At 47.1% G+C, this 27,925-nt stretch overlaps 1 protein-coding gene across 1 annotated transcript in view; it reads left to right on the top strand.

Annotated features, from left to right (window-relative positions):
* Positions 1-27,925, top strand: part of KIF26A (kinesin family member 26A) — a 268,133-nt gene that overhangs the window by 115,480 nt on the left and 124,728 nt on the right. The window contains exon 3 of the mRNA XM_060261583.1: positions 753-1,268. Within this exon, the coding sequence (XP_060117566.1) occupies positions 753-1,268 (516 nt within the window). The remainder of the gene's footprint in view (positions 1-752; positions 1,269-27,925) is intronic.

The raw sequence follows: 27,925 nt of genomic DNA, 5'->3' as shown, positions 1-27,925 counted from the left end.
CATACAGAGATGCAGTGAATAGCCTTATTTGGGGGAATTCACAGGAAAATAGCTCATATGCCTCTCAGATATACCTCTCTTTCTTTTTTTTTTAAAAAAGGTTTACGCCCAATTGCTTTTTAATCCTAAACAATTTTAAGTGCTTCTTAAATTGTTGGAATCATTCTTTTCTTATATCCCTTTAGTAGGTCTTATATCCCTTTAGTAGGTCTTATATCAGAGCACCAGAGCACGGGCATTCTCGATTGCGGCTCCTACTCTGTGGAACCGACTCCCCGAGGAGGTGCGGGCCCTGCGGAACCTTGAGCAGTTCCGCAGGGCCTGCAAGACCGTCCTTTTTAAATTTGCACACCCGGACTGTTAGGAAGATCAGAAATTAAGGAGCCGCCAATGCGGTTGAAGAACTATACCGCAGAATAACTGTATTTATTGAACTGGTTTTTAATGTTATTAAGTTTATTGTTGATGTTTTATATTGTTAAACTTAAAGGTTTTTTAATTATTATTATTGTATGTTTTTATAAAATGTTGTTAGCCGCCCTGAGCCTGCTGAGGTGGGGAGGGCGGGATAGAAATAAAATTTATTATTATTATTATTATTATTATTATTATGGCACACAAGCCTACCCTGGCACATAGAAATCACTGCTAGCATTTATACCTTGACTTGTTTTAGCCTTGCCTCTCTCCACTGCCCCCCCTCCTTTGGTTTGGCCTTGACTCATTTTGCCTTTGTTCCCCTTTCCTTCTAGGACCCGCGATTATCAGCTTTAATTTTCGACAAGCTTCAAGTGCCTGAATATTTACAGAAACCCAGGAGCGATGGGGAGAACAGGTGTGACGTTTGTGCTGTCCACCTGAACCAGCTGAAGCAAGAAGCCATCCAGGCCATCCACAACCTCGACCCGGTCAGCTGCCAGGACGCTGCGGACCCTCCTCACAGTGCCGTGGCAATGGCCGCCGTGCTGCCAAGACTGGCCCCCCCGAACGTGATGACTGTGTCTTCTCAGAGGGACTTGTCTCTTGTGGCTGGGCCGGTGGGTAGACAGCCTGGCAAAGCGACAGGCCTTTTCTCGGCGACAGAGAGGAAGAAGGGGATCGGGTGGCCGCAAGCGGGAAGTGGTTTTCCGAACTCCAGTGTGCAAGTGACTGTGGCTCCCAGTGGCCTTAGTGGGGCATTGAGCTCAGTAACGATCCAGGCACAGCAGTACCTCGAGGGGATGTGGAGTATCTCCCGGGTGAACAGCTTTCTTCCTCAGGCATGTCTCGTAAGTAATAGACTGCTCAGACTTGAGTTTTCTGAAGGTTTTTAACAGAACTCCTCCCTCTTTGCTGTGGTTTTGACAAAGGATAACTGCAATTTTAAACAGCTGTCTGATCTAATGCGTATTTAATTGGAAGGTGTACTTAATGAGGCTTGCATCGAAATAGAATCTCTCTCTCTTTTTTATGCTGTTGTCTCAGCTGACTTATGGCAACTCAACTCCATAGGGTGTTCAGGGCAAGAGGCTAACAGAGGTGGTTTGCCATTGCCTGCCTCTGCATAGCAACCTTACTTACTTACTTTCTTGGCAGTATCTCACTCACAAGTATTAAACTAGACTGACCCTGCTTAATTTCCAAGTTCTGGTGAATTCAGGCTAACTTGGGCCATCTAGGGCCATCTAGGCCTTAGTAACTGTAATGCTGGAATTCCATGACCATGATTTCACAAGTAGTATTTGATCCTGAATTATGGATCAGGGCAAAGGAGCTGGGCAGAATCTGCTAAAAGGGGGAAAGGCAGGCATATCTCAGGTAAAGGGGCTTATGGTAGCGCCAGAGAAGGCATTTCTGATCAGAGAAACTTCATGAAGGTGTCCCTTCTCCTCACGCCTCCCTTTCTGAGCACACTGGGTCCAATCCATATTGGGCCTGTGTGACAGACAGCAGGCATATGCATGCTGAGAGGCAGTGCATTTGAGTGACAGCTAATGGAACTCAATCTGATTGGTTGCTGCTAACTGTCAAAAGAGGGTGGCAGTTAGGCAGTTGGAGAAAGCAGTTAGTGAGTTGAAGGAGTTTGAGAGTGACAAAGAGAGTGGTGGTCTTTGTGATACTCTCCAGTGTGTAACAAAAACAAACAAACAAAGAAGAGTCTGATTCAGAGCCCGTGGGGGGTGGCTTTGAATAGTAGAAACTTTGGTGGGAGGCTGTTCCCCAGAGAAGAGCAGTCTCTGTATGTATAAAACCCAGATCCCATCTTGAGAAGGAAAAATGTTTCCTGTATTAAGCGTAGTATCCAAAAAAGGGGAAGGACTGGAAGTCTGGTAGATCAGACTTTGGCAAAAGGGTTTGAGGTGGCAGTGAAAGGCCCTCAAAAGGTATCAAAGGTGCAGGTTATTTATCTTAAAGGGAAGATAGTAAGGATCTTGCCAGAGAAAGAGGTGAAGTGGAGAGACCTCACTCTTCTAACCAAAGGGATAAAGCAAGATTGTGTGATTAAAAAGTGAGAAAGTTACCTAGAAATCTAGAACAGCTATAAAAAGATAGACTTTTAACATCAAGGAAATCTTTAGTAAAAGTTAAACCAACTGAAGGGTAATGCTGTATCTTGTGAAGTCAGTAACCTCAGAGATAGTTCTGTTTTCAGTTTTAACTGTCTGCCTACATCTTCTAAATCCCCAAAACCTATGTAAATATCCTATCCCTTCCCTGCCAGCCTGTTTAAATAAACAAAAACTTGTTTAAATCGCTACCTGTGCCTACTTTGCCCTTTTCTGAAAGGTAAAATTGAACACCTGAAGCAATGACAGGGTGATTGTTCCAGGGGAGTGCTTAGAACGGTCCCTCCCTGCACAGCGGCTTTTGCTGCTTTCATTTTATTTTATTTACATTATTCATAGTCCACCTTAATACTACAAGTTCTTAAGGCTAGCCACTCTTAATCACTACGCCACACCAGCTCTGTGTGCATGCATACAAAAGCTTATGCCCAGAATTAAACTTCGTTGGTCTTGAAGGTGCCACTGGACTCAAACTTTGTTACATTGCTTCAGACCAACATGGCTACCCACCTGAATCACTCTTTAAAGTCAGTGAGACTCTGAGTACACTTGGTTAAGACTGGCCTATAATTCTATATTTTGTACAGCTCCCTGCAGTGTTTGGTTGCCTCTGTATTACTTTATGTCTGTGGTATTTAGACCTGCTCTGTTGAATGCTATATGGGAGGGGGGAGGGTTAAGCCTTCTTTTGTTCGATGTTCTTGCCTTTGAGTAGTCTCAGAAAGTTACCAGGCAAGCTTGCCCCTCTGTAACAGTTCCACTTTTATGTGATCAGCTTCTGAACTTGTCATAAAAGTAGGCCCATAATCCTTTGTGACGCCTGTGTAAATAATTACTGTCTAGAATCACTGGATTTTCTTTGTCCATTGAAGAGTATAATTATGAATGCTACTCCCCCCCCTTCACGTAATAGCTTTTTATTCACCCCAAAGTTAACAAACTGGAATACAAATTGTACGTGTTTTAAAGATAATCCTCCTGGATGACATACGACAGCTGTTCAAAACCAAGTGGCTTCACTAAATTCTAGGAAAATATTGAATTAAAAGTGCAGGAACAGAAAAGAAATGTAATTACCTGCATCAGGCTTTTGGTTGAGGTTTGGATAGATACTGGTATTAATCCGTGAATCTGTTAGAAATGTGCAAATGCATGAATGACGGTGGGGATAAAAATAATGTATTTTTGTATATCCCCAAATAATTTCATAAAAATGGATAATGCCGTTTTTGTGAGTGCAGTAAAAACATCATGGTAAATAGAGCAGGTTTTGCAAATGGTTCTCCCTCCCCCATGCAATGTATACCAATGCAAAAGCAACATGAAGCTATATGGAACTCAAATGAAAACAGACTGTGTGGGTCTGTTTTCTAAAACGGAATAATCTTTTCATGATAATTTCTCAAAATCCTGGCTCCACAGGAGCTCTTCTACTGATAGCATTAAGCAAACATATATTAAGGACTGGAGATGAGACCAGATTTCAAAAGCTCTTTGGTTCTGTTCAGCCATCCCCATATTGATTTGAGTTCTCCATCCTGTGAATCTTTATTTCAGCATGGGATTCTCTTTCCTGGTGCCAGCCCCCCCCCCCCCCATTAAAACAAATGCTGTGGCTTAGTGAAAGAGCCTCTGCTTGCGTGCAGGAGATCCCAGGTTTAATCCTCAGTGCCTCCCGTTAAAAGGACCAGGTAGTAGATGATGAGAAAGTCTGCCTACCTGAGGTTTAAGAGAACTGCTGCCAGTCCATAGTACACAATACTGACCTTGACGGATTGATGGTCTGATTCAGTATGAGACAGTTTCGTGTGTGTTCAGTGTTAATTTTGGGATCAGTTTCCTGTAATGCACACAAGAAGTCTAAAGATGCACAAGATCATATTAAATAGCTAAATAAACATCAGTGCCAACAAACTTATGATAATAACAGTCTTTGATGAAGGACTAATGAAAGGAGCTTTGACTCTTGACATTTTGCTCGTCTTTAAGGTGCTACTAAAAGAGCCCCATGGTGCAGAATGGTAAGCTGCAGTACTGCAGTCCAAGCTGTGCTCACAACCTGAGTTCGATCCCATTGAAAGCTGGGTTCAGGTAGCCGGCTCAAGGCTGACTCAGCCTTCCATCCTTCTGAGGTGGGTAAAATGAGTACCTAGCTTGCTGGGGGGAAAGCGTAGATGACCTGGGAAGGCAATGGCAAACCACCCCATAAAATGTCTGACGTGAAAACGTTGTGAAAGCAACGTCACCCCACAGTCGAAAACAACTGGTGCTTGCACAGGGGACTACCTTTACCTTTAAGGTGCTACTGGACTTGAATCCTGCTCTCCCTTCTTTGATGAAAGTCCCTAACCATGAACCTGTGGACCCTTTTGGGATTTTGAGAGCAGACAGTGGGGGGTGTCACAAAATGGCTGCCATGGAGAAGAGTACAGCTAGCAAGAAAATGGCGGTCAAGGACTATAGAGCCAAATATTAGCAGGTTCAAGCTGAGGATCCTTCTGTGAATGAAGCGTCTGTTTCCAAATGAGTGCTCAGTGTAGATGCACAGGTTTTCTGAAGCACCTTCTATTCTAATATAGTGGAAAAAAGCCAATTTTGGCTTGTTGCTCTGGGGAAGAAGAAAGTGGCCACCATACTGGGAATCACTGGTCTGTGACATCCAAAGGAAATGAAAACAGCTGTACCTGGTCTCTTGTCAGGATCAGAGGCAATGGCAATCCAGTTCTATGCAGTTACGTCTAAGCAGGGGTCATTTCGTAGAAAAAGATCTGCAAGGGTTCATTAGCACAACTCATTTGCATATGCCACACATCCCTGATATCACCGGAAGGTGTACTAAATTATATCAGTTCAGTATCTATCTAAAAATAAATTAGAATTGTCATAATAAAACCTTGTTCCCAGCATACTTTTAAAATGACTTTCTCCTGTAGTGGTTAAGTACGCAGACTCTTATCTGGGAGAACCGGGTTTGATTCCCCCCTCCTCCACTTGCTCTGGTAGGAGTTGTCCTTGGAAGGGCAGCTTCTGTGAAAGCTCTCAGCCCCACCCACCTCACAGGGTGTCTGTTGTGGGGGGAGAAGATATAGGAGATTGTAAGCCGCTCTGAGTCTCTGATTCAGAGAGAAGGGCGGGGTATAAATCTGCAGTCTTCTTCTTCTCCCTCTTCTTCCTCCTCCTTCTCCACCTCCTCCTAAATGTGGCCGCAGCGGCATGATGAAGATTTCCATCTGTCTGCTTGATATGTTTTGGTTATTTCCCCATTTTTGGTGGGGGAAAATATTAGAAAGTTTGTCAAATCTTACAGTTCAGCAAAATTCTCACAGGGGGTTTGAACAGTGGAGCCCAGAAAGACGTATTAGGGGGGGGGGAGGGGTAAGAAAGAAAGAGAACAATAAAAATAGAGGTTCCGGAGCTCCAGTCTTGTGAACTCCTGTCCCCCAAAAGGCCCGCTTCTATTGATTTGTATGGGTTTAGACCAGAATAACTGTTCATACTCAAATAGGGATATTGGCTGTTTATCATATTACATATACTAACCCATCTTCAGCTATATTCTAATGTATTCTTTTCTTCAAATGGCAAACTATAATGTTGCTATAACTTCTTGAGATACTAATGCCCTCCATTTAAACCCACAACTAAGGAGCCAGAATGACACCCAGGTTTATGGCACTTCAGACCTCTGACATGTCTGCTTTTTATCACCTTCCACTGCTGTTACATCCCAGCTAACTATACTATACAAACAAACACAGACCCCAATTTGGGATTTTTTTGGTCTGCTAAAAACATTCCCATGACTCTACATACCAACTCACTGCCCACTTTCTCTATATTTAAAGATAGCTTGCCATTCCATTTTGTCTGCTGAAGTCTGCTGAAGCGCATACGAAAGCTTACATTCTGAATAAAACTTAGTTGGTCTTAAAGGTGCCACTTGTCTATTGCTTTGTTCATAGCGGTGCACTGTGGATTGTTTTGAGTATTGTAGCCTGTTGCCCTCACCCAGTGATCTGCTCCGGACAGGGAATCATTTCCCTACCCTCGGCAGCAACACTGTGGGTTTCAGAGGAGGAATCCTGTCCATGGACACAGTCATTGACCCACGCTACTGTTGCGTCATAATTGATTAGTGGCGCAGAGTGGTATTTTACCAGCCTCAACACGTACCTGGTGATCAGTTGTGCTGAATATCCATGGAGGCTTTCCAAGTTCCAAGAGGGTGAGATCAAACATCTTACGAGTAACCAGAGGATAAAAGGAGGAAGGAGTAACTAGTGATGGGACGCAAATGGTGCATGATCTCAGACATGTGGACAGTGAGATGAGCAGATAACGTTTGAGAGAAGCCAGAATTCGGAGAGTTCTTTGAACATATATTACAGAAACCGGATCCAAATGGAAAGCCATGGTGATAAAACCAGAAACGGAGATTTTCTCAAGAAATACCGAGCAGTCAAGATTGCTGTGTTGCGTCGCTGATGTTTATCTAATCAGAAAGTTAGCTAATAGGCCCTGCTGGTAGGATTAAGGCTAAAGAAAAGTCCCTGCAGAGACAAAGAAGAATAATGAAAATATATGAGCTGCTACCTAGAAATTGGGTATCAAAGGGTAAGACATGTCTGTACCCCCAAGCACCATTAGTGTCTCTCACAGCGGATATAGCAAAACATTCTAATAGGTGCAGGCTAATTTGAATCAACTTCACAGTGTGTAGAAGCTATATTAGGTGAGAGAGCAAAACTGACATTCTTGCATGGATTTTTAAAAAGAAAAATACTTATTACCAGGGCTTTTTTTTTAGCGGTAAGAACCCCGTGGCACAGAGTGGTAAAACTGCAATACTGCAGTCCGAGCGCTCTGCTCACAACCTGAGTTTGATCCTGGCGTAAGCTAGGTTCAGGTAGCTGGCTCAAGGTTGACTCAATCTTCCATCCTTCCGAGGTCGGTAAAATGAGTACCCAGCTTGCTGGGGGTAAAAGTGTAGATGACTGGGGAAGGCAATGGCAAACCACCCCGTAAAAAAGTCTGCTGTGAAAACATCGTGATGCTACGTCACCCCAGATTCAGAAATGACTGGTGCTTGCACAGGGGACTACCTTTACCTTAAAAAAAATATATATATATAGCAAGAACTCCTTTGCATATTTGACCATACATCCCTGATGTAGCCAGTCCTGGAGCTTACAGTAGGCCCTGTGCTAAGAGCCCTGTAAGCTCTTGGAGGATTGGCTACATCAGGGGTGTGTGACCTAATATGCAAAGGAGCTCCTGCTACAAAAAAAGCTCTGCTTATTACATTTAGATCCTTGTCTTTTTTTTTCCATCATGGACCTCAAGGCACCTTATCTTGGACTCCCTGGAGGAGTTTCTTTCATCCAGGCAGTGTCCAGGGCTGGACATATTTGGTGGTGAAAAGTACTGTCAAGTCGCAGCCACCTCACAGCAACCCCATAGGGTTTTTCAAGTTAAGAGATATTCAGCGATGGTGTGCCATTGCCTGTCTCTGCATCATGACTGACATTTTGTGGACGTCTCCTATCTGAATACTGGTCAGGGCCAATCCTGCTTAGCTTCTGAGATCTGATCAGGCTAACCTCGGCTATCTAGGCCAGGGCAGACATACCGAGGGCTCAGTTATGCAGGAGGGCTTCTTGTTATGCTATTTAAATTTATGTTCTCCTTTTGCAATTACAGCTTCAGGGATAGCTTCATCGAGGAAGAAACTCATCCCCCCCGCCTAAAAAAAAAGTTAACCCTGAGCTGCTTTTATTCCTTTTGGAGAAAAAAGGGCATCTTAAGATCTTCTTCGTGGTCTCTGTGCTTCACACCCATGGGGATCAGGGCGCCTGCGCCGATCCCAATCGGTACATTAAAAAGCCTGGGATTTTAGTGCTCCGCAGCCAGTGGGCATACGCAGAGCCCCTACTGCGCATGCCCGCTGGGTGGGGCACCGATATCCTGCCAGTTCTCTTCTGACTGCCGCGTTCTTCTGCAGCTCCGGTCGATACTTACCTTAGTTGTTTTTTCTGCCCATTTCCTTGTCTTCTCTTCACCATCGTCCTTCGTCTTTGGTTCCTGTTTAAGTATTAACAAAAAAAAAAGGACAATAGTGACTTTTCCGACCCTCCGGGGTATATCTCCCCTCCATTCTTTGATCCTCGCTACCCTCTGCAGTCTATGGACAAGCGTTGGGGGTTCTTCAAACGCTGTGTGCATTGTAGAAGTAAAATTGCCCCTGCAGACGGCCACAAGCTCTGCCTGCTGTGCCATCGAGCCGACTCCTGTGCTCATTGTGCCAGGTTTTCCAAACAGACCAGAAAAAACTGAGCAGCCCATCTCTCAGCCGCACTCCTTGAGTCAGCTGTTACACTGAGGAAAATGACTTCCACTTTTTGGCACCGACCAACTCGATGACTATGCTTCGGCATTGATATCGACCCCGGCAGCTGAGATCGGCTCTCAGAGCCAGCTGCTTTCCGATTGCCCGCCTAAACGTACAGGCTCAGTCTCGAAATCGGAGTCCTCAACACCTGCGAAGAGGTGCAGGGAGGACACGGGGTTTGGAGTGGAGAAAGGGGAGAAGCATAGAAAGCAAGACCACGTCAGCCGCACTCCCTCTCCAGCCCAAAGAGAATCGGTATCGGCTTCGACGGCAGCTTTATCTACTCTGCAGAAGCAAAATCTCGCCTCCCCTGCATGTTGAAGAAGCCCCTTGGTACAGAGGCAACTGCTGACTCAGCCACTCTAGAACTCCGAGCCTGAGATAGACCTGACTCAGCTGACATCATCCTCTCGCTCCAGTTCCCGGAGAAACAGTGACAGAAATTCCCCGTCCAATACGGAGGGTACTCAACCGAATCCTGTGCCTGAAAAACCAAGGAAGAGACATTTGGCTGACCCCGACTTAGGCCAACAGTTTGGCTTTCGTTGACCACCTCCACCACCTACCTGGGACCAACGCCAATGGTGGTATTTGTACGGGGGCTACCCATTTAACCCACCATACTCGTGGTACCCTCCACATGACTAACCTGATTGGGATCAACGATCGGAAGCTTCCTTTCGCTCCTGAGTTTCCTACAGATCCCCGACCTGATGCTCGGCACCGATCACCACTCCGGCTCTTATCCGACCAGAGCCTCGCAAGCCAGAAGAACCACGAGCGTTTAAGCCTATTGAAACCCTTCGAGAGACTCGTGTTGTCGATGCACCCTCTTCACCGTGCCTGTCCGAACACTCTGATGTTGGTAGAGCACCCTCCGATTCCGGCTCTGATTCTGATGCTGAAGGTTCCATCAGCAAATTGCCTGCCTCTCTGAATCCTCAAATCGCCAAGGATCTACCTATTTTCCCATTGGAGGACCTCAAGTCCTATGGTGACCTCGTTAAGCGAATGGCTCAGACTCTTTCTCTACCAGTCATCCAGCCCCAACCTACAATCGATGACACGGTTTTCGATATAATGCAAAGGGACACTTCTACAGCTATAACCCTTCCAATCACTAAAGTGATTTTGCAGACCATCAAGGAACCTTGGAATAAACCGGCTTCCGCCTCTGTCTCCTCCCGCAGGCTGGACCATATGTATCACATGCAAGAATTCTTATTCACTCACCCTCGGCCGAACTCGGTCTTGGTATCCTCTAAGACCAGGAAGGTGCATTCTACCCCCTCCCCCCGGACAAAGAGGGTAGAAAGATCGATAACATTGTCAGGAATTTTTACTCGACAGGAGCCCTGGGCGTTAAAATCTCTAGTTATTCAGCCTGTATGGCTCGCTACCACTATTCCCTGTGGGAACAACTCTTGGGGTGCCTTGCCACCATACCTGAGGACAAACGCAACCTTGCCAAGAAACATCAAAAGGAAGGTATGATGTTTGCAAAACAGCACCTAGCAGCATCAAAATACATGGTTGATACTGCCTCCAAGACCTTAACCTTAGCTGTCACACTGCGTTCTATGCCTGGCTTGGAGCTACAGCCTTGCAACCTGATACCAGGACCTATATTGAGGATCTCCCTTTTGAAGGGGAAGGGTTATTTAGCTGAACTACTGACTCCGTCTCCAAGAGATGGATCAAGATGTCAAGACGTCACGCAATCTCGGTGTTCCCTCTACTTCTAGAACACCCAAAACAAAACCTTGGCATAAGCTCTGGAACAAGCAACCATTCCAGAAACAGACCCCAGACCAAACATGGAAACCACGGTCATCCCAACCAGGAGGGAGATCATCCTATGACAACAAAAATAAATTTACATCATCCACTTGCACCAACCAAGATCGAAAGGGGCTTGTAACCCCAAGCAGGGCCTTTGACTTTCCCGCTTTGGCCATCCCTACCTCCCTCCCCCCCCTCCTCTGGACCCACGCGCCTTTACCAATACTTTCCAGCTTGGTGCTTCATCACTTCAGATCGATGGGTCCTCATCAGCATAGAGGAGGGCTATGTGATAGAATTTGTTCAACTTACGACCACATCAGTGTTCGTGATGACTCCTCCATCTCCAGTGCTCTTAGAAGAGGTCCAGAACCTCCTGGAAAAGCAAACAATAGAGCAGGTTCCCAGTCACTACAGGGGACAGGGATTCTACTCCCGTTACTTTGCAGTGCCCAAGAAGGATGGAGGGATAAGGCCCATCATGGACCTCTGGGGGTTGAACGAATTCATCGTGTATCAAAAATTCTGCATGCTGACACTGCAAGGCATCTTACCTCTAATCAAGCAAGGAGATTGGATGGCCACCCTGGATTTACAGGCTGTGTACTTCCATATTACCATCCACCCTTACCACAGGAAGTACCTCCGTTTTGCTATTGGGGCCGATCGTTACCAGTACAAGGCCCTTCCCTTTGGCCTGTCTACTGCCCCAAGAGTATTCACGAAAACCATGGTGGTAGTAGCAGCCTTCCTGCGTCTCCAGGGAGTAGTATTGTTCCTGTACATAGATGATTGGCTGGTGGTGGCAAGTTCGTGGGACCTTCTCCTTCAACAACTGGAAACCACCCTTGGTCTTCTCACCAGGTTAGGCCTGAAAATAAATGGCAAAAAATCTCATCTTACCCCAGTTATGAAGGTACAGTTTATTGGAGCAGTGCTGGACACCGGAGTCCATCAAGCTTTCCTCCCACAACAGCGGTCGAACGACATTGTGTCCCTGATCAGCCTACTACAAATGTGGAAGTCAGGCACTGTTCTACAGATCCAGCACCTCCTGGGATTTTTGGCAACAACCAATGTAATTTCATTCGCCAAGTTGTGCATACGGACTCTGCAACTTTGGTTCCTAAGACATTGCCGCCACTCAGCCAGTCCTCTTCGGAATCTCTGGATCCCCGAGGCAGTACTTCAATTCCTGGATTGGTGGAAGCAGGAGGAAAATATCTTACAAGGTGCACCCTTTCACCTTCCTCCCTCATCGGTAATAATGACGACAGATGCGTCCCTTTGGGGATGGGGTGCTCACCTGAATGGCCTCTCTGTGTGGGGCTCCTGGCACCCCTCCCTCTTACAACACCACATAAAATTCTTGGAACTACTGGCGATTCAATATGCCCTCCGGTCAATCCCCCCTCTCATAACTCAACGCACAGTTGCCATCCTTACAGACAACACAACAGCCCTCAGTTATATCAATCAACAGGGGGGGACTGCCTCGAGGAAGCTGTGCGCTTTAGCTTTGGAATTCTGGGGGGAATGCATCAGTCTGCAGACCTTCATTGTAGCAACTCACCTACCAGGGGAACTCAATGTACAAGCGGACTCCCTCAGTAGGGGAGCTGCTCACATTCACGAGTGGGAAATATCCTGGACTTATCTGTCACCAGTGTTCAGTCTCTGGGGCCAGCCCAAGATCGATGAATTTTCAACGGCCCAGGACAAGAAGTGCCCCTCGTTATGTTCGGGGGGGGGGGGGTGCAGGCGAGAACTCGCTGGTGGACGGCTTACTGCTTCCATGGAGCAACCTATTCCTCTACCTATTTCCACCTCTGCTGTTACTGACCAAGGTGGTCAACAAGATACTGCGCGACCATCCAGACTGCATACTAATAACGTTCTGGTGGCCGCGTCAGCGTTGGTTTCCCATTCTGGTGGGCCTGTCCAGAGGACTCTATCATCATTTCCCTCCGGAACCAGATCTCCTGTCTCTACAAGGGGGGAAGCTACTTCATGACAACGTTCCTCACCTGAAGCTGACAGCATGGAGGATTGTTCCTCTGGCTTGTCAACAAGAGTCCAGCATGTCCCACTAAATAGTCGCAAACCCTCTACATGCAAATCTTATAACTGCAAATGGCAAAAATTCACCCGCTTTGCGAGTTCTTACAGTACCAATCTGGCTAAGGTGGGATTTCCTGTGATATTTGATTTCTTGCTATCCTTAGTGGATTCTGGACTTAACCACTCCTCGATCTGTGTCTGCTTGGCAGCTATCTCTGCCCACCATGAGGCTGTAGACAATTGCTCTGTGTTTGCCTATCCGCTGGCTAAACGTTTTCTGAAGGGCTTGCTGCGGTTGCACTCTCCCATTAAGTGGATCTCAGCTCCTTGGTACTTGCCCTTGGTCTTCGATAAGTTTTCGTGGAGACCCTTTGAGCCCATGGCGGCCTGTCCATTGAATCTTCGATCCTGGAAGACAGCCTTCCTTGTCGCCATCACTTCAACTAGGAGAGTGGGAGAAATCAGGGCACTCCATTCTGATTCTCCATACTTATGCTTCCACGATGATGGGGTGTTGCTTGTGCCTGGCATCACCTTTCTTCCCATGGTGGTCCCTGATTTTCATCTGAACTAGGAAATCATGCTCCTGACATTCTTCCCTAACCCTTCTTCTCCAGAAGAGAGGAGGTTGCATTCTCTAGATTTAAGGAGATCTTTGCTGTTCTTCTTAAGTTGAACAAAACCCTATAGAAAAGACCCTCACTTGTTCATTTCCTATGCTACACGCAGCCAAGGCACCAAGATCTCTTCTCAACGGTTGTCCAAATGGCTGACAGAGACAATCAAGTTGTGCAACTTGCTAGCCAAAAGACCCCTACCGGGCCCTATCCGAGAACATTCCACAAGGGCAGTGGCTACATCAACAACCTTTCTTCGGGGTGCTTCACTGTCTGACATCTGTAAAGCGGCAACCTGGGTCTCGCTGCATGTCTTCATGAAGCACTATGCTCTGGACGTCCGACACCATCAGAAGGCTCAGTTGGGACGTCTAGTGTTGCAGGCGGCTACCTAGATCTGACTTCCATCACCCTCCTCCAGGTAGGTCTGCTTGCTAGTCTCCCAGGGGTGTGAAGCAGAGACCATGAAGAAGATAAACAGGTTGGTTACCTGTAACTGATGATCTTCGAGTGGTCATCTGTGCATTTACACCACTCACCCTCCTTCCCCACTGCTGTTGGTTCTTTGCTGATATTAGTAAAAAAAAAAAAAACTTTCTCGATAGCGGTCAGAAGGAACTGGCGGGATATCTGTGCCCCGCCCAGTGGGCATGTGCAGTAGGGGCTGTGCGCATGCCCACTGGCTGCGGAGCACTAAAATCCCGGGCTTTTTAACATACCAATCGGGATCGGCGCAGGTGCCCTAATCCCCATGGGTGTGAATGCATAGATGACCACTTAAAGATCATCAGTTACAGGTAAGCAGCCTGTTTTTTTTTTGCATTTGGAGTGAAAGCAGCTGTATAGTGACTTTATTCCGTGAGAAAATGGCAGGTAACAAAAAAGTTCAGGTTGCCTTTCTTCTTACAAATCAGCCCTTGCAGTTGCATTTGGAAAATAAATAGGCTATTTAAAATGTGGTTCCTCAGTGGAACAGGCTTCCTCAGGAGGTGGTGGGCTCTCCTTCCTTGGAGGTTTTTAAACAGAGGTTAGATGGCCACCTGACAGCAATGCAGATCCTGTGAATTTAGGAGGACGTATTTGTGAATTTCCTGCATTGTGCAGGTGGTTGGACTAGATGACCTCTGGAGGTACCTTACGACTTTATAATTCTAGGAATGTTCAGGGATTGCAGTTTTAGCCAAAGTAATTGTGCCTTGTGTAGGGATACGCATGAACTCAACCACAAAGCAAAATTTGGAGCGAGAATGACAGTGCTGAAAAACATCCCTTCTGTCCCCTTCTTTATAGGTTTAATGTTTGCGAAGTTACTTTGGACACATAATCCAACATGTAATTCCTGGGTTTGGGGCAGCAGGCATTGAATTTTACACAGTAGGCTGGATGCAGATGTTCTCCTGATGTCACAGTCTGCTCTCTCTGCTATATACAAGTTCAACCAGCCGCTTCCAGAAAGTTAGCAATGCTAGAAATTCGTTTTGAAAGTTTTGCTCAGCAGTTTGTTGGACTCTTCTCTAAGAATATGGTTAGGGGTTCGCCCTTGTGGACAGAGAGGCATCCCCATAATCTTGCCGCTCAGGAGGAGGAATGTCCTGAAAACTTCTTTTACCAGGCATTCTGCCAGTTCAAAAAAAAAAAAAAAAAAATTCAAAACCTTCCCAAACAAACAACCCCCCACTCCATTTGATCTTTTCTCACCTGCAGGCCAAGCAGTTGTTATTACAGTCGCTTGTAAAAGGACATGCCCAAACTAGCTGCAGCAGCCAGGTAGGGCCAGCAAGTAGCAAGAATAAGATCAAAAACAGTTGGGCTAGATTTCACCTGTTCCCATCAGATTCCAGCTTTTAACATACGGTAGCTGGAGTTTATTCACAGGCAGGATGGAATGCGATGGGACCTTTGTAGGAGCCAGTTATAATTTGTGTGTTTGTTAAATGCCATCACGTTAGGCCCTACTTATGGTGACCCTGTGAATTAATGATCTCCAAAATGTTCCGTCGTTTTGCTCAGTTCTTGCAAACTGAGGGCTGTGGCTTCCTTGATTGGGTTAATCCAGGCCTCAGATTCAGCAGGAGCTCACAGGAGCACAGCTCCTGAACCTTTCTAATGGTTCCTCCTCTTCCTCCCCACCTACCTTGTCCATTGAATAGTAGGTGCAGCTGCATAACAATCCCTGGATTAGGAGAGCGGGCAGCCAGCCAGCCAGCCAGCCACCAGGAGCTTTGCCACGCCCCCCAGCAGCTCTCATTAACCCCTGGAGAAGCCTGTGCCACCCTTTCTCCACTTATGTGATTTTGGGCAGCAGTTTGCTTGCTGGCCTTTTGACAGTGTGTTTTATGGTGGGCAGCCCAGGAGAGCCCCAGGTGAACAAGGCCTGCTTGGGCTGGCTGGATCTCTATCCAGCCCAAGCAGGCCTTGCTCACCTGGGGCTCTCCTTTCTTGCATTGTGTTGCTGTTGGCTGGGGGGGGGGATATGCTAATAAGCTCCGCCACCTGTTTTTCTACAAAACAACCACTGAGTTAATCCATCTCATGTTGGGTCTTCCTCTTTTCCTGTTGCCTTCTACTTTTCATAGCATTATTGCCTTTTCCAGTCAGTCTTGTCTTCTCATAGAATCATAGAGTTGGAAAGGACCTCTAGGGTCATCTAGTCCAACCCCCTGCACAATGCAGGAAACTCGCAAATACAATTTGTAGGAAATTCACAAATACCTCGCCCCTTCCCCACATTGCATCCCCAGTGATCCCTGCTCCATGCCTGGAAGATGGCAAAAACCTCCGGGATCTCTTGCCAAACTGGTCTGAAGAAAAATTGCTGACTGACCCTAAAGTGGCAATCAGCATTTCCGTAGGCATGTAAGAAGGGACCACGAGAACTAAGCACTGATGGAACCCTTCATTTCCTTCTTCTTATGATCTGCCTAATTCATAATGCAACTGACATATGATAGCCTCAGTCTGGAAAATAAATTTTTATATTGGGATTGTTCTTGGGAGATTCACTTTGGTGTAGTGGTTAAGTGCGCGGACCCTTATCTGGGAAAACCAGGTTTGATTCCCCGCTCCTCCGCTTGTACCTGCTGGAATGGCTTTGGGTCAGCCATAGCTCTTGTAGGAGTTGTCCTTGAAAGGGCAGCTTCTGGGAGTGCCCTCTCAGCCCCACCCACCTCACAAGTTGTGGGGGAAGAAGACAAAGGAGCTTGTAAGCTGCTCTGAGTCTTTGATTCAGAGAGCAGGGCAGGGTAGAAATCTGCAGTTCTTCTTCTTCTTGGTGCTTTTGATAGGCCTATGATCTGCCTCACCACAAAGTAGATTTGTGTGCTCATGTTAGTTAGTACAACCCTCTTAGTTTCCAGGTTGATTTGGGAAATCCCAGGAGAAAAAGGCACAATATGGTGGGTGAGACCAGCTGTGATTGGTGGCACACACTGCGCATTTGCTAATGCAAGAACACTACTGTGTGCTTTGATGCACTGCTGGTGGAACCATACATGTGGCATTAAAGAGAGTTGATGCGATTCATTCTTGCAAACTCCATCCAGCTTTCTTTGTATTCATGCATTTTAAAGGAATTCATTGGAAATCTGAAGAGCGATTCAGCTGGGCTAATTGGAAAAGATTTATTGTGTGACTGCGAAGGATGTGGCATTGTTTCATGATAGAATGTGTGTGAAATAGTGCGGTGGATTGCAGTGGCATTCAGTATGGGCTTTTAGTCCCCCTTCTTTCCATTTATGTGTAATATTGATTTTATTTCACTGTTCAGGGCCATAATGGATTTATAATTAGAATACAGTCCCAGTAATCAATGATGAGATTATTAGGCATATAAATAGAACTTTTGAGACTAAGATGAGGTAATTTCCTGCTGTAGCTGAGGATCAATCATGGGGTTTCTCTGTGAATTTTTAAATAGCACTTGTAAGATTTAAGATTGAAGGGCCTCTAAAGAAGTAAATTCAAGGCTGCCTCTTAGAAATCTACTCATTAAAAGGACTGTTTTCTGACAGGTCAGTTTGGTGTAGCACATTAAGTGTCTGCTCAACATCTGTAGACACATTCACATTTTTTTTGTCCCCCCCCCCCCCTCCCAAGAATGCATTTCTGGAAGGCGTCTGCAAATTGCGTTGCTTGTACAAAAGGTATTTTTGATGTGGTAAGTATGACAGTGAGGAGGTAGTATCATTCATAAGAACAGAAGAGAAGCCATGTTGAATTAGGTCAGTGTCTCATCTAACACTCTGTGTCATACGGTGGCAAAAACCAGGTGCATTGTGATGTCCACCAGCAGGGCCAGTCTTCAGTCCTTTTACTTAGTAAAACAGTCCTTTTACTTGGTAGAAAATCTGAGAGGTGGGCCTGAATTTACTACTTTAGAGACCCTTCAATCTTAAATCTTCATTGAACACACATGAGGCTGCCTTATACTGAAGCAGACCATGGGTCCATCAAGGCTAGTATTTTCTACACAGACTGTCAGGGGCTCTCCAGTGTCTCAGGTACTGGTCTTTCGCATCACCTGCCACCAATACTCCCTCTAAGCTGTGGAGTCTTGTGAGCAAAAACTCTACTCCGTGAGCTACTGGCATAAAAGTTGTGAACTACTGCATAAATTAGTTTGCTCTGGGCCCTTTTTTCCTGAGCTAAGACAAAAATGTGTGAGCCGGAGGCTAAAAAACTGTGAGCTAGCTCACACTAACTTAGCTTAGAGGGAACACTGCCTGCCACCTGATAATTGAACCTGAGATCTTCTGCATGTCAAGCAGATGCTCTACTTCTGAGCCGTGGCCTCATTGGTCCACCAAATCTTAAATTGGCAGTGGTTCTCCAAGACCGCCCTGAGCTTGCTTTCGGAAAGGGTGGGATACAAACCCAATAAATAAATCATAGGTTGGAGGCCTTTCACATTACCTACCACCTGATCCTTTTAGCTGGAGATGCTAGAGATCGAATGTAGGACCTTCTGAATGCCAAGCAGATGCTCTGCCACTGAGCCACAGCCCTTACCACCACTACTTCAGAAACTTCCTCATAACCCCTTTAACTTCCTAAAGTGATGGTCTTTCCCTGCCCTCCTCCTCTACTGATGGTGAGCTGTCATTACAGATAGGTCTGTTTCAAGCAAAAACAGCCCCCTAATGAAGATAAACAGAGCTGAGTTGTGAACCCGGGAGCCTCTTAAACTACAGTGGCTGCTTGGATGTAGCGGGTGGCATCTGGAGCTCAACTCTTCCCCCCCAATCCCATCACCTAATCCTTTCATCGTCTTTAGTACAACTTGGTGATGGCTGGAACAATGGCATGGTGATGGACAGAGAGACTTGAGAGAGAGGCTGGGCAGAGGCAAGGGAAGAAGGGAATGTGAAGAGAACAGTGAAGGAAGGAAGTTGATAATGGGTAAGGGATGAGCATGGGGGGGAATCCAGAAAATGGGGCAATGTGTGGGGATCTTGGAAGCACATCAGTGACACCATGTTGGGCATTGGCTTTGCTTGACCCTAGATAGCCCCAAAGGAAAGCAGGCATTTTGGACAGCAGCCAGCTGAAGGTTACATCTGAGAGCAAGTCCTGATGGGGATCTTGGAAGCACATCAGTGACATCATGTTTGGGCATTGACTTTACTTGACCTTAGATCAGTGGTCTCCAACCTTTTTGGCCCCAGGGACCGGCCCCAGGGCCAACTTACCGACCGCAGCCCCAGGGCCTGGAGGATGGGGGCACCCAATTCGGCCTCCCCCCCAGTTGTTTCATTAAGCTGAGCATAATCCGCCCCCGTGGCCAGGGCTGGTTCACCCACTAGGCAAACTAGGCGGTTGCCTAGGATGCCGGGAGGGAGGGGTGATGAATTGGGCACCAAATCCCGCTCACCCTTCTCCCCCCCGCTCGCCCTTCTCCCCCACCCCCACTCGCCCTGCCGCCACCACCAGCTCTCGCTCGCCCTCCCTTTGGGCCAGCAGGTGCAGGGCTACTCCTGAGTAGCCCTGCACCTGCTGCTTACTCACGAGTAGGTCGCGCCTGCCACCTCGCGAATAGGCAGCAGGTGTGGAGGCAGAGCTGTGCTGCCCTGCCTAGGGCGCCAGAAAGGCTCGGGTCGGCCCTGTCCCTCCTTCACCCCATGCGCAGCCTCGCCACCTCCTCCTCCCCCCGTTTCCTCCTCACTCCTTGCCTCCGCCCCACACAGCCTCGCTGCCTCCTCCTCCTCCCGTTTCCTCCTCACTCTTTGCCGCCGCCCCACACAGCCTCGCTGCCTCCTCCTCCTCCTTCCGTTTCCACCATTTTAAGGCCAGGGAAGTGGCCGTGAAGTGCCTCCCAGGCTGACCACCCTCCCCGCCGCCGATCAACTGATGGGCGGGAAACCCGCTGCAGCAGCAGTGAGTGAGCTGCCCTTGCCTCCTTCCCTTTCCCGGCCTTAAAATGGTGAAAACCAAGGGAGGAGGAGGCGTGACGGGGGTGGGTGGTGGGTGGGGGGTGGCGAGGCTTCGCGGCTCAGCCCCTGGCCTGGGGGTTGGGGACCCCTGCCTTAGATAGTCTCAAAGGACAGCAGCCATTTTGGACAGCAGCCCACTGAAGGTTGCATCCGAGAGCAAGTCCTGATGACTGTCCCAAGCTCTAACCCTCTGTGGAGAGCCTCGAAGGGTTATGCTTTGACGTTGAACCTTTCACTTCTGCATGCATCTTTACGTTTCTGGGCAGGTCTGTGGGCATTATTGGCACAAAGTTATTGGGAAGTCTGGAATCCTGGGTAGTTGACTTCTTTAGGGGGCTCAGATCTTTCATTCTGCTGGTGGGCATTTCTAAGCCTGGGTCACACTGGCAGTGATCACACACAGTCTATAATGTACTCTCAGCCCCCTTTTCAATGTACATTCCAGCTGGATTTTACTGTGTGAGCTGGCAAAATCCAGTCGATCACAACTTGTCTTCCAGCTTGGGAGCCCATCGTTGTTCCTCTTCAAGCGGCACTACCTTGTCATCTTGAATGTGCAAGTTCTTCCTCATCCTTCTCCCTCCCTCATTAGCCTCTTTTAGACAGATGGGAGCCAAATCTTCTCATTTCCTTTTGAACCTGGGTTTTTGCGCAGTCTTTCTGGGGCAGCTGCTCATGGACACTTTCAGACACACTTGTTGATGATGCGCATATTTCCCCCCTTGGCTCTTAGCCAGTATCCATACCTAGTAAAACAGCTTCCGTGAACATACATAACACTGTCTTGTGCTGAATCAGACTACTGGTCCTTTAAAGTTAGTATTGTCAACTCCGGCTGGCCGCAGTTCTTCGGGGACTAAGGTAGATGTCACTTACTGCCAGATCCTTCTTTTAACTGGAGATTCCCGGGATTGAACCTTTTGCATGCCAAGCAGATGCTCCACCACTCAGCTATGGCCTCCTCAACCAAATATTGATAAGCTGTAGGGTTGGGCTAATAGGAAGGTCTGTGGTTCATTAGGAAAAATAACCCTACCATTTATGCAGGTATCTTTTTCTAGCAGCCTTGTAAATCCTTGCTTCCCCCCCTCCCTCACACCATCTTTTGGCAGCTATGTTGACAAACCCAGTTTCTACGTATTTTGTTCTTACAATATAGTGGGTTTGATGCATTGAAGAGGCGAAGTTGTTGTGAATATCAGCTCTTTATTATGTACAGCATTAGGTAGAATGCACTTCAAGACTGAGGAAATGGGCCAACGGGGCCAACTGTATACAACTCAGGGTTCCCGCGCAAGCACGTTATTGGGTCATTCAAACCAGCAGGGGGCTCGTGATTGGTGCAGGGCAGCAGGGATTTGGATCCTGCTGTCCATTGTTCCTGAGTCCCCAAGCTCTGTCCTTATGGCTCCAGTGAGCCAGGCAGGAACACCCTATACAGTTTCCACTTTGGTCCACATATACAACAGTTCTGGTGTGGGTATATGGTTCTTTTTGATCGCAGTAGTGTTGTGAGCTGATAGTGAGCATTGGACCAAGCAGCCTGGTTTAAGCTCAACCAAGCACCACACATCTCCAGTGTGATGTCAGTAAATAGAGGTCAGGCAAGGTTTCATTCCCAATTTCCTCCCTTTCTTGCCAGCGATGAATTCTTGGCAATAGAACGGATTACTTTACTCCTGCGCTATGGCCTTGTATCCTCATCACTCGCTAATCTGTGAGGCTAATACCGTTTTCGCACACAGCTCACCATGCAGTCACAATCCTGTTCCCTCCGCAGCGTCCGGTCGGATTTCGCACCATCTGCGCCGGAGTTGCAGGAAGTGCCGCGGCTTTTGCGCAGCAAACATAAACCGGGTTTTAGCGGTTTACGTTTGCTATGCAAAAGCCGTGGCACTTCCTGTAACTCCGGCGCAGATGGTGCGAAATCCGACCGGACGCTGTGGAGGGAACAGGATTGTGACTGCGTGGTGAGCTGTGTGCGAAAACGGTCTAAAAGGAGCTTTTCTCAGCACAGGCCAGTATGGTGTGATGGATTTCCAGGCTTGGCACCTGTAACATTAGAAATCTGGATGGAGTGCCATCAAGTTGCGGCCATCTTCTGGCAACCCTTCATAGGTGACCTCGGGCCAGCCATGCACTCTCTGCCTCATCTACCTGACAGGGTGGTTTTTGTGAGGAGAGGAGAGTGATGTTGTAAGCCACTTTGGCGGCCCCTCATAGAGAAAAGTGGGGTATAAGTTATCTGTCCAGGGATTAGGTGATGTGAAAGACCTCTGCTTGAGACCCTGAGGAGCTGCTGCCAGACTGTGAGAGCCAGTTTGGTGTAGTGGTTAAGACTGGAGGACTCTAATCTGGGAGAATCGGGTTTGATTCCCCACTCTTCCACTTGCAACTGCTGGTATGACCTTGGGTCAGTCATAACTTTCTCAGAGCTGTTCCTCTCATGAGTTGTTCTTGTAGAGCTCTTGCAGCCCAACCTACTTCACAGGGTGTCTTTTGTGAGGAGGGGAAGGGAAGGGGGATTGTAAGGGGAAGGGAAGAGAGATTCTAAGGTCCAAATGAAGTGCGAGATATAAATCCAATCTCCTCTTCTCCTCCTCATTCTGTTTCTCTACATGCTAGAGAGTCAGGTTGGTATAGTGGCTAAGTGCAGCGACTCTTATCTGGGAAAACCGGGTTTGATTCCCTACTCTTCCATATGCACCTGCCAGTGTTTTCTCTAAGTTGAATTAGTGTGAGCAAGCTCACAGATTTTTAACCTCCAGCTCACACATTTTTCTCTTAGTCAGGAAGGATGATCCTTGAAGGACTTGAAGGGTTGTCATATAGAGGATGGTGTGGAATTGTTTTCTGTGGCCCTGGAAGGTAGGACCAGAACCAGTGGGTTGAAATTAAATCAAGAGAGTTTCCGGCTCAACATTAGGAAGAACTTCCTGACTGTTAGAGTGATTCCTCAGTGGAACAGGCTTCCTCGGGAGGTGGTGGGCTCTCCTTCCTTGGAGGTTTTTAAACAGAGGCTAGATGGCCATCTGACAGCAATGAAGATCCTGTGAATTTAGGGGAAAGTGTTTGTGAGTTTCCTGAATTGTGCAGGGGGTTGGACTAGATGACCATATAGGTCCCTTCCAACTCTATGATTCTATGACCCCAGAGCACACTAATTTATGTAGTAGCTCACAACTTTAATGCCATTAGCTCACAACTTTAATGCCAGTAGCTCACAAAGTAGAATTTTTGCTCACAAGACTCTGCAACTTAGAGGGAACATCGGCACCACCTTGGGTCAACCAGAAGTTTTCAGTAGAGCAGTTCTCTTGGAGCTTTCTCAACCTCACCCACCTCACAGGGTGTCTGTTCTGAGGAGGGGAAGGGAAAGGAAGATTGTAAACCACTCTGAGACTCCCAAGTGAAGGGCGGGGTATAAATCCAGTCTCTCTCCTTTCCCTCTCTATCGAAGGGGGGAGGGAATCAGCAAAAATCATTCCCTTCTTTGTGCCTGTGGAATTTCTAGGTGGGATCCAAGCCCATGTTTTACATTACATCTTAAGCAGGTGCTCTTTCTGTGTCTTAGTTTCTTTGAGTAACTGTGTTTTAAAAAAGAGATGAACGAAGTGTTAATTTATCACAGTGCAGGTGCCTCCTATAGACAGGGGATCCATCCAACCATCTTTTCTCACTCAGTCTCATGTCATTTCCCTCCTTGGTGAAGTCCCCATCCCCAGTGTAGTTGTTTTGGTGCTCAATGAAGACAACCTCATCCCTTTTTCACTGATAGGAAAACTGGTTGGATCCAGCCCAGTGTGATTCTCTTCAGTGTATCATCATCTTAAGAAGGGCAACAGGCAATAAGGTGCGGACGTTTGATAAGGTGGTTACCTGTGGACTGTACCTATAAACTTGTAGTCAAACTAGTCGAATCCCTAGGAGATCACTGAATGGACCATCCCAGCATTTTATTTTTAAAAGGAGACTAGACGCCATGGTGCCAAAGTGCAAATCCTTCTCTCCCACCTGGTTTTGCAGATCACATCCAAACTCTCACTCTGGCCCTCTGTCTCCATCCATTCTTGGTTTATGTCTACTTATCTTTCCTTTCCCTTTAGAGGCTAATTGGCTCTTCTCCTTCTGCTTTCAAGCCCTTGGGCCAATTAGCTGCTAAGAGGAGAAAGAAGATAAGCAGAGGTAAACAGTCTGCCTGGACAGCTCAGACTAGCCCCATCTCATCTCATCTCATCTCATCTCGGAAATCATGCAGGTTCAGCCCTGATTGGTATTTGAATGGGAGACCACCAGGGTCTGTGCAGAGGGAGGCAACAGCAAACTACCTCTGCAGGGTCTCTCGCCTTAAGAACCCTACGGGGTCGTCTTGGGTCAGCTGCGACTTGACAGCGCTTTCCACCACTGCCAAACGGCAAAGAAAGGTGGCCAGTGGCAGTTCATGCTTTCCTTGTAGTGCCCATGATCTCGTCCAGCTTTCTCTGCCTGTTCGTAATTCTCAGCTGTCAGAGCCCTGCTAAAGAAGAAGATATTGGATTTATATCCCGCTTTATACTCTGAATCTCAGAGTGGTCACAATCTCCTTTACTCCCCCCCACAAGAGACACCCTGTGAGGTGGGTGGGGCTGAGAGCAGCTGCCCTTTCAAGGACAACCTCTGCCAGAGCTATGGCTGACCCAAGGCCATTCCAGCATCTGCAAGTGGTGGAGCGGGGAATCAAACCGGGTTCTCCCAGATAAGAGTCCGTGCGCTTAACCACTACACCAAACACAGCAAATTGCGCCATCGGTGGGCAGCCTGAATTGAACGAGGCCTGCATTGCTGCGCTGCACTCCTCATGTGTGGTTTGTGCTACAGGTGGCATAAAGTGACACTTTCCCCTCCAATAGTCACAATTATCAAGGCCGGTTGTAGACAGTCCGGCACCCTAGACAACGCTGACTTTTGCCCCCCCCCCTGCACTGATAACATCACTGAGTCACAAGGGGGGCGCCCAACTTGGCGCACTCAGAAGGCTGGCGCCTTCGGCAATTGCCTAGTTTGCCTAGCTATAGGGCTGGCCCTGAGAATTATAATGAGAGTGAGTTAAAAAAAAATCAGAACTCCAGTTTGAAGTTTGGAGGGATGACTTGTATGCGTGAACACACGAAGAGACCTTATGCTCTTGGTCCATCAAACTCAGGACTGTCTACACAGGAGGAGGTTTGAATTTTTACCCCACCCTTCAGAGTCTCAGAGCAGCTTACAATCTTCTTCCCTTCCCCTCCCCACAACAGACACCCTGTGAGGTAGTTGGGACTGGGAGAGCTCTGAGAGAAACTGCTCTTGAGAGAGCAGCTCTTCGAAGAACTGTGAGTGGCCCAAGCCACTCAGCAGGTGCATGTGGAGGAGTGGGGAATCAAACTTGGTTCTCCAGTTTAGAGTCTGCCGCTCTTAACCACTACACCAAACTGGCTCTTGCAGACTAGCAGCAGCTCTGCAAGGTCTCAGGCAGAGGTCTTTCACATCACTTACTGCCTGGTCCTTTCAACTGGGGATGCCAGGGATCGAACCTGGGCCTCTCTGCGTGCCAATCAGATGCTCTACCACTGAGCCATAGTCTCCTCCCCTATCTCTGCGGGATAGTTCTGTGACTTTGATTGTCCCAGGCACATGAAAGTCTGAGAGGCTGATGTTTAGGCACGGAGAGCAGCGATGCTGTTCTTGCTATTGGGCCGCAGCTGCCGTTAACAGCAGAAGTGAGTGTTGGTTGTAAGGCTCCTCTTACACGATGCTATAATGAACCCCAATGGAAACATTGTCAAGGAGCAGTAAAAAGTTTATGTGGAGAAGTCTTTCCCCACAAAATGGCCGAGGTGGTACACTTGCCATGCTTTTTATGACGATCCAGTTGGTTTGTCAAGGGAAGACTGTTCTGCAGCCAAATGTGTATGCGTGTCTCACCCAATGCTCCCAGCAAAGGAGGTTTTTACGGCCTTCGAATTACCTGTGTAAGAGCCTCGATTTACGTCACGTTTGTTCCTGTTAATGGTGGTAGGTCATGGAGTCTTGAGGTGAAAAATGCTTTGAGGCTGTTTATTACGATTTCATGTGCAAACAGTTTCTTCTTGAAGGATACAAATTTGCTGGATCGAGATTATGCCGACATGGATAATTACCATTCAAGTTAGCCGTGACCATTGTGGAATGCGTTAGGTTAACTAAAGAGAATCCTTCAGATCTGCGTGGTCAGCATGCCGTTCAGGAGGATTGTTAGCCAGTAACACATCAGTCTTGCTTCTGCCTGCACAATTTTCTCTTGACTTGCAAAACTGGGTCAGAGACTTGTGGTTCCAATCAGTGTTTTTAAAACAGTTAACATTAGGACACAAGAGAGGCCAATGGCCCATCCAGTCCAACACTCTGTTGACACACAGTGGCCAAAACCCAGGTGCCATCAGGAGGTTCACTAGCACAGCCAGAACTCCAAAAGTCCTCCCTCTGTTGTTCTCAAACATTATTAATATAGAGCACCACCCTGACCTGGATAGCACAGGTTAGCCCAATCACATAAGAACATAAGAGAAGCCATGTTGGATCAAGCCAATGGCCCATCCAGTTCAACACTGTGTGTCACATAGTGGCCAAAAAACCCAGGTGCTATCAGTGAGGCCAGGACACTAGAATCCCTCACACTGTTGCCCCTCACAAGCACCAAGAATACAGAGCATCACTTGCCCCGGACAGAGAGTTCCAACAATACGCTGTGGCTAATAGCCACTGATGGACCTCTAGAGGCTCCATATGTTTATCCAATACCCTGTTGAAGCTGGTTATGCCTGTAGCCGCCGCCACCTCCTGTGGCAGTGAATTCCACGTGTTAATCACCCTTTGGGTGAAGAAGGACTTCCTTTTACCCGTTCTAACTTGACTGCTCAGCAATTTCATTGAATGTCCACGAGTTCTTCTATTGTGAGAAAGGGCAAAAAGGACTTCTTTCTCTACCTTCTCTATCCCATGCATAATCTTGTAAACCTCTATCATGTCACCCCTCTGTCGATGTTTCTCCAAGCTAAAGAGCCCAAAGCCTTTTAACCTTTCTTCATAGGGAAAGTGTCCCAATCCTTAAATCATTCTAGTTGCTCTGTTCTGCTCTTTTTCCAATGCTGTAGTATCTTTTTTGAGGTGTGGTGACCAGAATTGTGCACAGTACACATCAGATCTCAGAAGCTAAGCAGGGTTGACTCTGGCAAGTACTTGGATGGGAGACCTCCTTGAAATACCAGGAGTTGGGAGGCAGGGGCATGCTTTATTAAGCCACCTCCCTCCAGTAGCGGTCAACCACCAGAAGTCACACATGCACATATTAACAAATACAAAAATAGAAAAAACTTTTTTAAAAATGCAGAACATCACTGTTCCAGACATAGTGTCCCATCAGTTCTGGAGCATTCTGATATAGTGGATGAGAAACAGTATGAACTGAGGCCTAGAACAGAACTTAGGGAGACCTGAGTTCAAATTTCTGCTCAGCTATGAAACCCCGTTGTGTGACCCTGAGCCAGTTACTCTCTTTCACATCCTAATCTGTCTCACAGGGCTGTCGTTGTGGAGGATGGGAGAACATTGGCCCCAGTCCTGTGCTCCTTGGAGGGAAAGAAAGATGAAACTTTAATGGAGAAAGAGATCAATGGTCCTCCAACAAGAAACTGAAAGACAGCTTCTCAGTCATTACAATAGACCCATTGCCATTTGCAAATTCCTGATTTCACTTATGGGACATAAATTCCCCAGACTTACAGGGGTGGCCAAACTTGGTTAATGTAAGAGCCACATAGAATAAATGTCAGATGTTTGAGAGCCGCGAGACATGAATGTCATGTTTTGCGAGCCGCAAAACATGAACATCAGATTTTGAGAGCCGCAGGATGGTTTTATTTTAATCTGTATGTATTATATTTATCAGATATCTTAAATTTGTTGTGTTTAATTTGATACATTATTGTGATGTTTTGATGTTGTAAGCAACCCTGAGCCCGCTTTGCGGGATGCGACAGGGTATAAATTGCAAATTAAATTAAATTAAGGCATGAATGTCAGATGTTTGAGAGCCAAGAAGGAAGG

Source organism: Heteronotia binoei, chromosome 21 (genome assembly GCF_032191835.1).
Source record: "Heteronotia binoei isolate CCM8104 ecotype False Entrance Well chromosome 21, APGP_CSIRO_Hbin_v1, whole genome shotgun sequence".
Lineage (NCBI taxonomy): Eukaryota > Metazoa > Chordata > Lepidosauria > Squamata > Gekkonidae > Heteronotia > Heteronotia binoei.
This window is presented reverse-complemented; position numbering and strand designations above follow the sequence as displayed.